Source organism: Ricinus communis, chromosome 3, assembly GCF_019578655.1.
Source record: "Ricinus communis isolate WT05 ecotype wild-type chromosome 3, ASM1957865v1, whole genome shotgun sequence".
Taxonomy (NCBI): Eukaryota; Viridiplantae; Streptophyta; class Magnoliopsida; order Malpighiales; family Euphorbiaceae; genus Ricinus; species Ricinus communis.
In genome coordinates, this window is record NC_063258.1 from 5146979 (window position 1) to 5161851 (window position 14873).

Consider the following 14873-nt stretch of genomic DNA (forward strand, 5'->3'; position numbering starts at 1 on the left):
ATAATTATAGTTATGTAATGCAATAAAAAAATTAAATTAAAATCTATAAGATAAGATGTAAAATTAGTAAAATGTAATGATATCAACATAATTGAATTAAATTTGTTAATTATTTAATATATGATCATTTAACATACAATTTAATTACAACAATTGGAATAAAAAAATCAAAAATAAAATATTTTAATTCTAAAGACATTAATATTAGTAATAAATATTAAAATATGATGATTATGAATGTGAATTTTAAGTATATTCTTACATTCGTTAGATTCTTGTGTATGTATTCCTTTTCTTTCCTTCTTTTTTTCAAAGTAATAGATTATGTTATTTCTTAATATTAATAGTATTGTTTTCAAGTTTAAATTTAATAATTACTTTCTTTTAATTATATAAATAATAACAAGTCCAATTATTAAGCATCTCACGAACAAAAGCTAGTATAAATAAAAGTTTGAAGTTTAAAGAACAAAGAAATTAAAATTCTACCTCAATCAAATGGATTTATTTTTGTCAAAATTTTTTGTTACTTTTTTATAAAATTAAAATCAGAAGAAAATAAAAATAAACTAAAAGAAAACAGTTTTAACTCAAATAAATTAAGATTATGTTTTCAAATAAATAATTAAGATTTTCAATACATTGTTCTAGAGCTATCAAATAATGCTCTGTAAATAGCTCCACCCCTACAATAAATGTGGAGTTGATAGTATACTAATTTCTTGCCAATTGCTTCTTGTTCTGCAAACTGCAACAATACCCTGCATAGTTCTAATGTGGAAATCTGCAGAACCAACTGCAAAATTCTATTTCCACACTAGCAACATGCCATATATATTCATGACTGTTTCTCCAAACTATGATCATATGTGCAGTAATAATATAAAGGGTTGAAATAGTTTGCTGACCTCTTAATTACTGGAGAATTTGTGGGGAGTTGCGCTATGATTCACTGACTAAAAATAGCTTCTGGCCATCATTAATCATGCTGGCATCAACAATTTTTCCCCCATCTTCAGATAATATACAATTACTTGAGCTTTTCAATTGCTCCATTGCCACCTTGACAAGCTCTTCCATCGTTTGAGGAACCCACAAAACCACACCATTTCTCTTCTCTATTGGATCCCATGGGTGGAATGGAAATACTGTGCATTTCCTTCGTCGCATTTCAGATGCTGCTAGAAATTAAGATGTTTGTGAGATCAATGTGTAGCAGAGGGAAAAATCGATTCAAGCATAAATATCAAAGCATGTCATGTAATTGGCAATTCGAAACTGTGATTTATACATTTTTAAGTCCTTGAATTTTTCAGTTTCATTTTATTGAGCCCTTTAATTTTTATTTCATTTCATTGAACCATTGTATGTTTAATTTTACTCTTATTGAGGACCTAATAAGCAAAAATAGAAGCATAAGGGCTCAATAATACATACAAAATTCTCATGAAACATGTGTAAAAAATCTTTGTTTAATGTTCACAAATAAAAAGTACAAAGAATAAATGTTAAAAAGACTTTAGCTGCAGACAATGTTTTAGAATAGACCGGACCAGTTCAACCAGTAAATGCTAATCAGACCGGTTAGTTTGATGCTTAAAACCAAAAATCTGGTCAAACCAGATTTGACTAGTTGGACTGGTTTGATAGGTCAGTTGGAAGAGTGTTTTTTTCATAATTATTAAAAAAACTAAAAGGACAAAAAATTTAGAAAGTAAATCCGATCAGTTGAACTGATGATTTTAGATGTCTGTAATACTTTTATATGCTTATATGTTGAAAACAGTAAGTGTTACTGAACTGCTGTATCTGGCATTGTTTACTCTGTACCATATACAGATCATTCCGTGAACATTAACATCATCCCATCAAACTAAAACATAAAGTGTATTTTTCTCTTTTAAGCCTTTACATTTCTTGTTAACCAATGTACTGATTAGGGCTTTCTTTTGCTTGATAAACTAAATGTTGAACCAATAAATGAATTGCCTTGACAAAACTGTATGCTAAAGTCATGAACAGGACATATTATGCAAGGAATTAGAAACAAACAAAAGGAAATGAGTGTAATTACAGTAGTACCTTCTACTCGCTGAGGAGATTCAGAGAACTCGGACATCTGAGTTGTTCTTGCAACCTCAAGCAACTTGATTAAATTCTTATTTCCACCTACACGAGCGTCATCAAGTGGGGTATTTCCCCATCTGCAAAGGGAAAAAAAGCCAAAAGCTTAAATTGAAAGAAAACCAAATGATTTAAATAGATTATTTAGCCAGTTAGATTGACATTTATAGTTTACTGTTCCTACATCATCCTTGGAAATATATTACAAATGAGAAGAAATGTTCGTGCAATTTAGAAACTAGAGCATCCTATATCTCTAGCTCCATGCCTTACTACTAGAACAAAAAAATAGAGAGTTATGAAGAATTTTCAGAGTTTAAAATTAGCGTTGAAGCATTTAGACCACCTTCGCATGGTTCTTTCCATAGTAAACTCAACCGAACATGTTTCCCATCTTTTGTTGGTATAAAGGAAAATAATTTTTCCATTTCTTGGAGCCAATGCAATAATAACCATGATTGATTCTTTAATAAGGAAATTAAAATAATGATGATGTTTATTTACAAGCAATACGTGAGAAGTTTTATTTTTTCAAGTCTAAATTCTTGTTAGTTACATGGTTCTACAGATTTAAGAAATCAAGAGGTAAACCTCCCAACTAATTATCATGCTCAGTTTCAGGACCTCTATATCAAGTAGTAACAGCTCTTACATTGAGTGAGAAACACAATCCCCACAATAATTATGGATCACTTTGAATCATTAAAAGAAAAAATTATTACCTAATAAAATTTGGAGTAATAGACTATGTCCCAACTGTACCTGTCCTTTGAAAACACACTTGCTCCTGCTTCTAAAAGCAAACATGCAATAGGGTACGACCCCTCTGAGGCAGCTATATGAAGTGGTGTTCGGCAATCAAAGTTTTTGGCACTCGGGTTAATTCCATTGGCCAAAGCCCTCTTTAAGAGACCCATATCCCTCCTTGCAACTGCCATACAGAGAAAACCACCAGAATCATCAATTGCCATGGTTGCACCCGCTCTAACAAGTAAAGAAGCTACTTCATCATGCCCATTCTTGACAGCTTCAAGCAAAGGAGTGTTTCCAAATTTATCTGCCACACAGATAACAAATCAAATGCATCACTAGCTGTATTTAGAATAAAAGATTTCATCGAAGAATATGCACATCATCCATGAGGATGTGCGCAGAAATAAAGCATAAGAGAATTACCTGAAATGTTGACATTCACTCCATGGTCTATAAGGAGAAGTGTTATATCTTCAAATCCTTTAGAAGCAGCAATATGCTGTAGAAAGCAAAATTCAGTTTTATCTATTTCAAGGGGAGGAACGCATTTTCCAAAGCAAAACCTATTAGTTCTTTCAGTTGATGACCTTCTATCATAAAAGTTAAAACTCATAAATGGTTAATTATATGATGTTGAGCACAAAAGAACATGCAAGAGTTAATTTGATAAAAGTGGGTTTATCTGGCATTATGTTTCATAACATACTTAAAAAAATTAGCTAAGCTAGAAATTATACCAGAGGTGATCTTCCATCATAATCTGTCCTATTAGGATCTGCTCCTGCTCCAATAAAACGTTTTAGCCGATAAATATCTCCATCATATGTAGCACAATTCAGCCTGGTAGCTAGAACTAATTCAGACTTTTCAATGTAAAGGGTGACATCTGACTGCAATAATTCATTCCGTAGATTGGAGTCCTTTCCCTGTCAGTTGCGCATATTGGAAAAATGAAGTCGAGTTATCCAGCCATAATTTCTAGGCAGAAAAAGTGCTTTTAGAAGTTCTCATTTATCCCCCTTTTCACTAAAAGAGAGAAGATAATACTGTCAACCAAACCATAAGGTGCAGGTATGCTTACTAATTATAAACAACCATCTTTAGGTGACAAGTTTCAGAAAGACGCAGAAGAAAGATGAAAAAGATATCATGAAAAACTTACCTCGACAAGGTTGTTCAAGATAATTCTTCCATCAGAGAAATAAATCTCAAGCATCTCTGTAAAGGATTGCTTATCAAGTCGCAAGACCCTGCAGAGTTCCCTAACTCGAACTGTGTACGGCTGAGGAGTGTTACAAAAAAAAGAGACCTCACCAAATGAGCTAAAGGTTTGGAGACACATAGGAGATTCTTCAGTTTCATCATTATCTCGTCCTCTCCCTTCCTCCTGTAGATAACACTAAGACATTAGAACTTCTGCAACGAAATTATATTAATAACAACATACAGATCTAAAAAGATATAAAATATACTCGCATATATAAAATGCGACCAATATAGCATGTGTATGTCAGAAGTATAAAAGATCTGAAAATAAGAAAAGATGTGACGATGTACCTATTTAAATATTATCTAGTTTCTTTGGCACCTGAAAGATATTTTGCACTGATCATCATTTTAAGTATTTCATTGAAACAGCCTGACTGTACCCTTCATTTGAAGTGATGAGACTACTCAGCATATATTATCAAAAAGAAACTCGCTAGAACATATTTGCTAGTAATCATGGAATGCATCTTGCATCCAAATAAAAAGTAACATGGGAATATTAATTCACATAGACACAAATAAATTAAATGCTAACAGAAGAGCATATATTTGAGAAATTGCTGATTCTGGTTCGTTCAGCCTTTTATTACTTAAGCTGAAGGCAAAAGAAAATTAAAATATGAGCTAAATACCACAGATTGTCTAGTGAGCTGATAAAATTTATTCTAGCCAAATACAGTAACCAAAAGACTGGATTATATTGCACATTTTACACTACATTAAGATGGATTAAGTGGCTGCAGAAATTAATATTCTACAGTAATGATGCATTGAAATATGTAAACGCAGCACAAATACTGCTGCAAGAAGAAAAATTACCATGACCAATTCACCATGACAGACAACATAGAGTTGATCCACTACATGACCCTGCTCAATAATCACTTCGCCAGGGAGAAAGAATTCCTCATGGACCTTAATTGCCTGGTAAACCCACAGAATGAGTAAGAATCTTTTCCATGATAAGCATCATGCCAGGCAATGTTATTATGATCTGAACTTCACATATAGCTTAAAGATAATAAATTTTAATATCAAGATAACCAAAGAAAGTACAGAATTTGAAATAAAATATTCGCTCAAGGCATATCATTGTAGTACTAAGATTATGAAAGAAATTGTAATGCAAGGAATATAGTTGAAACAGTAGCTCATTAAGTCAAAATTATTAGATATTTACCAGAAGAATCAAGGTCACTAGTACATCTGTCATGCGCTCATGCAAGTGATATCTTACATGGAAAGTAATACGAGGAATTTAGTTGAAACAGTATCTCATCAAGTCAAATTTATCAGATATTTACAAGAAGAATCAAGGTCACTAGTGCATTTGTGTGTGCTTATGCAAGTGATATCTTACATGGAAAGTAAACAACTGGGACTAAAGTTGCTGCACAATTTTGATAAGGTGGAATCTCTAATATTTTAAGAAATATTCTGCTATCATAAACCAGAGCAGGTCAAAGTATTGTTATTTGAAAAAGTGGAAAAAAGAAAAGAAGCCACCACATCTAAAATGCGGTGATGGAACCAATAGGTAAGTGCATAGGTATATAAGTAACAGCAACCATTTAAAATTTTCAGTACAAGCTTTGTCAAGAATACGTCTTAATCACAAGTTTGTTTATAAACCACATTAATAAAGTACAGAAAACTTAATATCTTTAAAGCACATCAGACAATTATAGTCCAAGGGCAAACTAAATATCATTAAGCATGGGAATTCCCCCGTACCACCATTAGTCTCCAACTAAAGACATTACAAGATGTATAATAGACTAAATGACCGTCAAGCTTCAACTCATTAACAATGCCTGAAGAAGAGATTGTTATGCATGCAACATTTGCAACTGCCATTTTCAATTGTGGGTAATATCCTTCTACAGGTTTAGAAAAAGGAGATCCATATACCATTTTCCCAATAAAATGTGTCAGTTTCAGATATCTAAATATGGTTTCTTACGGATTGACATTAATGAATTGAAGATGAATTGCTTACTGTTGCAAGGACGAGAATGTCAGTACACAGTTGAAGATATTTCTCCTCTCATAATTCATAAGAAAACAGAAAAAAAACAAAAGCAAAATTTAAAACCAAGATTGAAAAGAAAATTGTTCCATTTTTCATGCTATATAACACTAGGAGGCCTCCCCTTGAACCTTACTCTAACAGTTGTCATGAGACAATCTTTTACTCCTATTCCTACCATCTCCATATTTCCCACAGCTTAGAGAAGTTGGCAGGCATCCTTTTCCTCCGATCATAGGTTATTTGGTAAGGATTTCTCCTTTACTCCTACTGTAGCAATTGGTTCTGTAATTTAAAATCAAACAGAGACTAATCCTCCAAAGCCTCTCCAATCATATTTGTATAACAAGAATTTTATAATCCTAATTTTGTGAATAAGATTCAATGCAAATTTTAATATCAATTGAAAAAATATATTATATATCCATGTAAAACAAACAAAATACATCAAAATTTGTCATATTTTTTGACATATAAGGAGTGATCTTCTGATCAATTGGATAGGCACTCAGCCAGTAAAGCAAGAAATGTGCATCTCTTCTTAATTTAAAAAAACATGTAATTTCTTTTAAAAGAATTGAAAGATAAGAATCATATAAGTTTTATTATAATTATCTTCTATTACATTCCATATCATGCAGTAAAGTGCCAAAAAAAAATTGCCACTACGCCCTCAGGGAATATCAAATAATGGAGGAATAATCCAATAGGAATTGAAGCTGATAATTCATGCAACAGGAAAAATCATTTTTTGTTTATTTTTTTTACTGTATTTTTTAAAATCTTAAATCTCAATTCAGATTACTTGGTGGAGGGTTCCAGGGCCTTTTCATGGTTAAAAGAGATCTATAAGTTTTTGGTCTTAAACTTATTAGGTCCTACATTCACACAATTTCACTTGATTCATCCATGAACATATATGTGCTATTCACCCTTAGAATCTAATCAGTAGAATGAGGATTCCAAGTCAGAATTATATGAAGATATCAACAGTGTTCTGGAAAATAGGACAAGTTTTACAAATATTGGCTGCTTTCTAACTCTCTCCTAACTGTTCTCCACAATGTAAGGCTTTTCATGCACCCTAAGTTTCTCCATTAAAAAATTTCGAACAGGTAACTTAAAAAGTCATGAAAAGAAGTGGCAGGAACCTTCAAAGAATTAAAGCAAAATGCGATGCCTAAGCTATGTCTTCAAAGTTAACTTTATCTTCATGGTGGTGGAGGGTGAAGGAGAATAATGAATCTGACAAGAAGGCCAGTAATAATTGCAGAAAGTCAAAGTACAAACTTGTGTCAATAATTTTGATGTTTGTTAGTGAAAGGGTACTTTTTAAAGGTCACTGAAAGGTATTTAGAACTCGAAAATTAGCTACTTATAATCGATAGTATAAGAAGTTTCACTCTCGAAAATTCATATGGAATTAAAATATATTCTGCTTATATAAGGAAATGGCTTACAATCTGCTTAATGAATTCCAAAGAGCATCCCCTAAAAAGAGGAACTTCTTTAATAAATGGTTCATATAACTTCTGCGAAATCTGCAAAGGAAAAAAATATGAATTGTTAGAAATGCAACCGAGCATTAATATCTATAAATGGAGTAGGAAACTTTAACTGATCAAAGGATAAAAACAAGAGGTTACCTACTAGAGAGGAGAAAAAATAAATTATTCGAGCCTAGCAGATAAGTTATATTAATCCAACCATCTAGAAAGCCATTGTATAAGTTACTCGTGTTAACAGCCACCGCATTCCTCTGCCAGATTATGTAGTATCTCATCTCAACTAATAAACCCAAGCAAAAAGCTCGACATGTTTTTTGTGGTGGATTAAAGGTAGATAAAACTAAGAGGAAGTAAACATGATGGAAATTGGAGCTAACTTGACTTGATTTTGTCTTTAAGAGACAAGGACAATACCATTCAACTTCCAATTTACATTGAATGCTCTTAGGTTTTATGCACTCCATAATCCCAAAAATCACACAACATTCTCATAGTTCACGTTCAATGTTGTGCTCGCCTTGTTTCTTTGCAATCCTCATTGTCCTGTTTATACTCTCTATAGTTTCTTCAGATCTATCCTTAAGAATTTTAAAATTTACTCTGATTTCATGACAAGCAAATGATTTTGTAGCATATGTAAATAAGGAATGAAGATTGAGGAAGACATCAAGGCAGTACTGGAAACAGAACTAGAAATCTCCATCTCTTGATCAATAGATGATTCAACATTCTTTTAACAAAAACAGAAGCAAATTACTTATCAGATGTTTCTTTCATTTCCACTAAAAATAGACAGATTTTTCTGGAAAAAGCATAATAGCATTTGCCAAAAGAAATATACAGAAACTCAAGAAAACAAGAAGAAGCATATAATGCATTCTCAAATTCTAAATCGAGCAATATTCTAAGCGCTTGCAGAAAGAGTCACATTGGCACTATCAATACCTTCGCACGAATAGAAATGGGTATATCCTGAAGAACAGCGGCTTCAGTGTAGCTTCGATTATATTGTAATCTCAGATGACCTTTGATGTCATTACTTATGCCCTTCTCAAGGTTGTTTCTGTTCATGTACTTGATGAGCTCAGTCATTTTGTCCCTGAACTTTTCTGTTTTTGATCCTTTCACAATTAATGCAGTCATGTTACCAAGCAGATAAGCACCAAGAATCATGTCAAAAGATACATAAATCATGACGAATATCATTTCCCTAACATTGACTGCATGTATTTCTCCATAACCTGCAGAAACAAAGCACAGAACAATTATAGATTTTACAGCAGTAACAGCACCCAGCCTTTTCATAAATAACCCCATGTCAAACGTATGCAGCTTCACATCACAGTGAAGCAGCTGTTATCATCATTGATAAATAGCATTCAATAATAATGAGATAGGATCAAAGAAAATCTTTCTAGAAACAAAATGAATAAGATTCAAAAAAATTAATTAAATCAAAGAGTCAAGAAACGAGACTTAGTTGCAAGTTCTCATTTAGTTGAACATAAAACCTCATGAATGGAAATTCCTGAGTTATATTAGATGACAAAATGAAATTGAACAAGTAGCAGAAATTTACCAACAGTTGCCATGGTAACAATGGCAAAGTAAAGTGATGTTATGTACCGCTTCCAAAGATCAATTTCTCTAAAATGTGAATAGTGATAGTCACCCATCTGCAAACTTCCTATCCATGTGTAACCTTCCTCGGATGGAGGCAAAGTAGTAGCAAGATAGTAAAATATGCAGGCAGCTGTATGTGTGCAATAGAGTTCAACAACAAGAAGTTTTACAATTCTTGTAAAAAGGTAATTGATCCTAATATCCTTCTCCAACGTCTCAAAAAACTCAGTCACTCTGCAGACCCGACTTAGCCTAATCCATAACATGTACCTTGCTGCCTCTTTTCTCCCACAAGCCTAATTAAAGCAGATAGCTTCAGATCACTTGAAGAGTGCGAAGCATACTAAATTATACTTGGTAACAAGAAAACGGCCACAAAAAAGCGAAGATTGAATGAATAAAGACCATAATAATATACACAATTTAAATCGAGAAGCCTCCCAACACTCAATGTGATGTAAAAAGAAAGAGTGTTGCACGAATTAGAAATATAAACCAAAAACTATAGTGAGACGTAGTTTTGAAATGCCAATAACTTTGTCTAGAGCAACTATAATTTTAAAAAATAAGTAATATAGTTAATTATACACTTACTGCATTCAGTTTTCATTAATTCCGAATTATATACACATAAAAAGATAGATTCTAAAACTCCCAACCAAGTAAACTGCATTACATATATTCTCAAGAGCCCGTTACAAGAATACTAAACCTAAAAGCTCATTCAAATTCATGGACAAAAGTTGCAAGAAGAATAAGCTTTGTTCTCTAATAAAATTTCTTGCAAAATCATGTTACAATATTTTTGGCATGATTTCATTTCTTTCAAGATGCTTTTTCTTTTCTTCTTGGGTTAAGTTGAAAGAATTGAATTCCAGCAATTATGAGAATTGACAAAAACAGAATTCAACTAAATTGAATTGGATTCTCTCATTTTCATTCAGTATTTCCAAACAAATTAATAAAAAAGGAAATAAGATCCTCTCATGTTTTTGGTAAAATGATAGATCATGTTTATATAACCTTGGCCACCAATTTCACAATCAATGATTGAGATTTGTATCTTATAAATAACTATCCATTTTTCCTGAATTTTAATAAAATTTCAATGAAAATTACAATGTGATAGCTCATATTTAAAATTAAACATGAGAGGATCTCAATCCAGTAAAATATCACCTTGTAGATAGCATCCCAGGGGAGGCAACCCAACAAATCAACCAAAAACCGAGATCTTAAGTACCTAAGAAAAAAGAAAGAACCACATACGAAATCATTATTGATAATTTGTGTTAAATAAGTCCAATGAAACAAACAAAACAAAGTAGCAAATAACTAAAGAGAAAATACCTAAGGGCAATGAGATAGTGATTGAACACCAAGCGATAAGAGTGGAGGTCCCGATAGGCGACGAAGAAACGCACAACGATGTCTATAAGAAAAGCGATCTGACCAGCAATGTCGAGAAGGAAGAGATTCTCTGGTAATCCTCTGAAGAATCCAAACTCTAACGGAGTGAAGAATGATGAGTATATTGCCCATAGTAGTATGAAATGAGTCCACACTGCGTACCACCTGCTTTCTCACACAACCAAAAGCTTCAGTTTCCAGTTCTCAGTTCTCAGTTCTCAGTTCTCAATTCTCCACTCTTTTCTACACAATTTTCAAATCAAGATTTAGTTTGTTGGAGTTAATTTCGCGCCATTCTGTCACTCTTCAAACTCTGCTTACAGCTACAATTGGCCGAAAGGCCGGTTCGGCTCAAATCCGAAACCGGGCGGTTTTAATCAATGGTCCCGGTTCATAAATCCCATTTAGGTTCGAGTTGGAAAAAGTATTCAAGATATTTTAATTCTTAAATTTTTAAATTTTAAAAATTATTTAAAAACATGTAAATTGAAATTCTCAAATGCATTCTAAATTTGTCTAGAATAACAATTCTAAATGCATTTTATAGCTAAATTTGTATTTCTTTGGACAGCGTAATTAAAAAAAAAAATTGAAAAAAATAGGGTGATTTCACAATTTTTGACATTGTTAAATAATTCGATGCAAACTAAACCATACTTCAGTGAAAATGAGACGAGTCGATCTGAAACAAGTTTCAGAATAAACCTGTAAACAAGTTTAATGGAAAAAGAGGAATTAATTAGAAAACATTCTATTGAAACAACAACTTGAATTCGCTTTTTTCCATAAGGACATGATTAGGAAGGTTATATTATTATATAGAACTATTTATTTATTGGTAAGATAATTATTTTTGTGCTTTTAAATATTTATTTAATGAGAACTTATAATAGTTTACTTAAATTTATAAAATAATTTATGTAAAATTTTATACATATGTGAATTTTTCTTATCTTCTAAATTTTTATTAAATAAACATATAAAACTATTAAAAAATTAAGTCGTCATAAATTATATCATTATAGATTTTTTACTTTATTTACGTAAATTAAAATAGTATATGTGAAGGAATTTTGGCAACGAAGAAAAGAGAAAAAAAAAAAAAAGGAAATGGCACACCAATCATTTTGAGCTATTGTGATTAAATTAAACTCTTATACAGAAATTTAAATTTATATGTAGGGTGAAAATGAGCCGAGCCGATTTGAATACGTCGTTGTACAAGCTCTATTCGATGAAATGATATTAGTAGTCAATATCAGTTTGAGTTCAAGATATTTTAAACGAGCTCAAACGAGTTAAAAAATGAGCCGAGCCCAAAATCAAGTTTGAACCGTTTAGAATAGTAATATTTTTAAAATATTTTACTTATTTTTAATATAAATAAGGATAAAAAATTATCAATAAGGAAACTAATAAGAAAAAAACTACAAAAAATAATAAGTGCAAAAAGATTAAAAAAAACTATTTAAAAATTAAATAAGAGTATTTTACTTTACTGAAAATAAATAAAAAATTTAATTTGTAAAAAAAATTATTATATGCCATATTTTTTTTCAAACTTTAGTTCATAAAAGAAAATTATAAATTTTTATATAAATATGAGTTTATAAAAAATATATCATAAGTAAATATAAAATTTCTATTTTGATTTATAAGAGATTTGTTTGACTTTATTTTTATGTAAAATTTTAATTTAAAAAATGTATATATATATATATATATATATATATATATATATATATAATATTATATCGTTATAGACAAGATTTCGGATAATATTATGTAAATATAAAATTTCTATTATATCGTTATATCAAATTCAGTTTAAATTCTTAATTAATTTAAAAATAAGAACAAAATTTCGGATCATTAAGCTAATAAACAAGCCAAATCCGAATCAAGTTAAAACCGTTTTACAACTCTATTTATATGTTTTCTTGTGATTCTTTTACAAGAAAGAAAGCTGCCAACATAATATTATACTTATTGAAGAAGCTTGAAATCTAATTCAAGGAGAATCAAAGCTAATCTATTTTCATTTATATAAGCCTACAATGATGAGTGACAATATATTATATTAGACCTATCAATTTCAAAATGGCCATAACAATCAAATTAAATTCTTCTGAAGTACCTCTTCTTGTAATTTTTTAAATTTTTTTATTGGCCCCACTGATATTTATAATTATATTTAATTTTCAAATTTTTTATGAATTTACCTATGATGTCTATTAATCATTTTATTTTTAATTCTTAGTGTTTTTTTTTTTTTATATTGTCATCATTTCTTTTAGCTTTTGTTATTTTTTATATTTATTTTTAATTCATGGTAAAATTATATACCTGTACAAAATAAGTAATCCAATCCAGGACCCAACTCAGAAAACAGATGGCACCTCCATAATAATAATAATAATAATCAAGGCAGGTAAAACAGTTAGTAACCTGTTATCAGGACGAATGATGAAAGCTGGTGGAGGTGAAGGCCTTGCACTGTTGCTTCCTTGACTAGCAATCTCACCCCTAATCCCACTCCCTGGCTCATTCCCAAGCAGAGATAGGATCCTTCTCCATGTTTGCTTGTCTTCCACCTCTAACTGATGACTTCCACCACCACCACCTCTTCTTCTTTGTCCTCCATCCATATGGGTGTTTGTGCTAATGATGACGATGATGAATCACCACCACCCACCGTTCTAACCCAAACACTTAAAGCTTGTGTGAAATGAAACAACAGATCTAAGAAAATTAAGTGACAGAGTTAATGTTTAATGATAAAAAGCCGAAGAATATGTTTACTATTGCTTGTGATAGTTTCTTTTTGACAATGGTGGCACTCTGGCTGTGATTTTTTTGCCTTTTCAATATGCCAAATTCCTACACTTGAGTGAACATTTGCTAAGCATAATAAACTGCAATTTTGTGAATATGAATTGCCTAAAGTAAGATAATTGAATTGAAGAAAATCAAATATTACCGAATTCTAAATAAAATTAAAATAATTGAACTGAAAAACTAAATTTTATATTAATATAAATAAAACCAAATCAAATAACTAAAATTAAAAAAAATATCCAACCAAAGAAATTGAATAACAAAAGTTCACTTTAAATAATTAAATATTTTATAATTTTTATTTAATATTTTTATTAATAAATAACAAAACCTCAGTTATTTCAATTTATTCAGTTGGTCAAATTTCTTGATTTCAAAAATCAAATTGAAGAAAAATAGCTTTAGTTTTTAACAAAATTAGACAGAATTAATTATTAAATATAATAGGTCATTCTTATTTCCAGCTAATAAAGTGGATAGTGATTTGATTACAGGTTGATAAATAAATATATTTTAATTTAAATAAAAAAATTAAATTTGAGTCTTTTTCGATTTATTTTATATATTATATATATTTTAATTTAAATAAAATTTTAAATTTGAGTCTTTTTCAATTTTATATATATATGTATAAAGTGTACAATGATGGAATTTACAACAGTACAAGGAGAATCTTGTGCCGGGAATAAGAATAAGAATAGTACATTTGGTTCTCAATAATTAGTGGGTTCAACAGTTACCAATCACAATCTTTACAAAGTTACTAGGTATATAATATGATTGAGTTTTTTCTCTATATAATACTTGAAATATCCTAAAATTAATATATTAATGTAAATTTTTTCAAAAATATTATCTTATAATTTTTTAATTTACGGTATAATTATTTTATTTAATTATTTTTTAATTATTTTATCAAAAGAATAGTAAAAAACTAACAAAGATCGTATTTTTTTAAAAATTAAAAATCATATTTTAATATTTTAACAAAAAAATTAAAAATCATATTTTTGATACTTTAATAAAATAAAAATAAAAAGAATAAAAAGAATAAAAACATAGGCTTTCTTTATAATTTTTCCATAGAATATATGAATCAGACAGTTGTATGGTTGAAGCCAAAATTAGAATATTGTAATTTTTGCCATTGAATCTTTGGATTGACATGCAATTTCTTTACAAAAATGGTAAAAAGATGCTACCAAATTTGGGCTTTGAAGCTACAGAGAAGCATGTGCATGGGTTAATTTGGTAAGTTAAAGGCAATATTTACTTTTAAGTTGTTTGTTGTGCTTTTTAATTTTAATTTAGGACTAATA

General features: G+C 30.3%; 1 protein-coding gene across 5 annotated transcripts; it reads right to left on the bottom strand.

Annotated features, from left to right (window-relative positions):
* Nucleotides 1-583: 583 nt before the first annotated feature.
* On the bottom strand, nt 584-13629 carry LOC8280418 (potassium channel SKOR). Of its 5 annotated transcripts, none has more exons than XM_048371520.1 (14): nt 13165-13627; nt 10657-10881; nt 10486-10549; nt 9263-9602; nt 8629-8924; nt 7636-7716; nt 4966-5070; nt 4040-4264; nt 3615-3803; nt 3301-3376; nt 2887-3181; nt 2083-2204; nt 909-1181; nt 584-806 (listed from the first exon to the last, which is right to left on the bottom strand). In XM_048371520.1, the coding sequence occupies exons 1-13, from the start codon at nt 13362-13364 to the stop codon at nt 943-945; spliced, it is 2457 nt and encodes an 818-aa protein (XP_048227477.1). In that variant the 5' UTR covers nt 13365-13627; the 3' UTR covers nt 584-806; nt 909-942. The 5 variants fall into 5 exon arrangements, with proteins under 5 accessions (XP_048227477.1, XP_048227478.1, XP_025015604.2 ...); XM_048371521.1 differs by having other exon boundaries at nt 584-817; XM_025159836.2 differs by having other exon boundaries at nt 584-1181.
* Between the last annotated feature and the right edge of the window lie 1244 nt (nt 13630-14873).

Coding starts and splice junctions, on each gene's coding strand:
- LOC8280418 (XM_048371520.1), bottom strand. CDS start 13,364: ATGGATGGAGGACAAAGAAGAAGAGGTGGTGGTGGTGGAAGTCATCAG. Junction 4,265..4,965: donor GTCATGGTGAATTGGTCATG/GTAATTTTTCTT, acceptor TGTTATCTACAG/GAGGAAGGGAGAGGACGAGA. Junction 3,804..4,039: donor TCTTGAACAACCTTGTCGAG/GTAAGTTTTTCA, acceptor CGCAACTGACAG/GGAAAGGACTCCAATCTACG.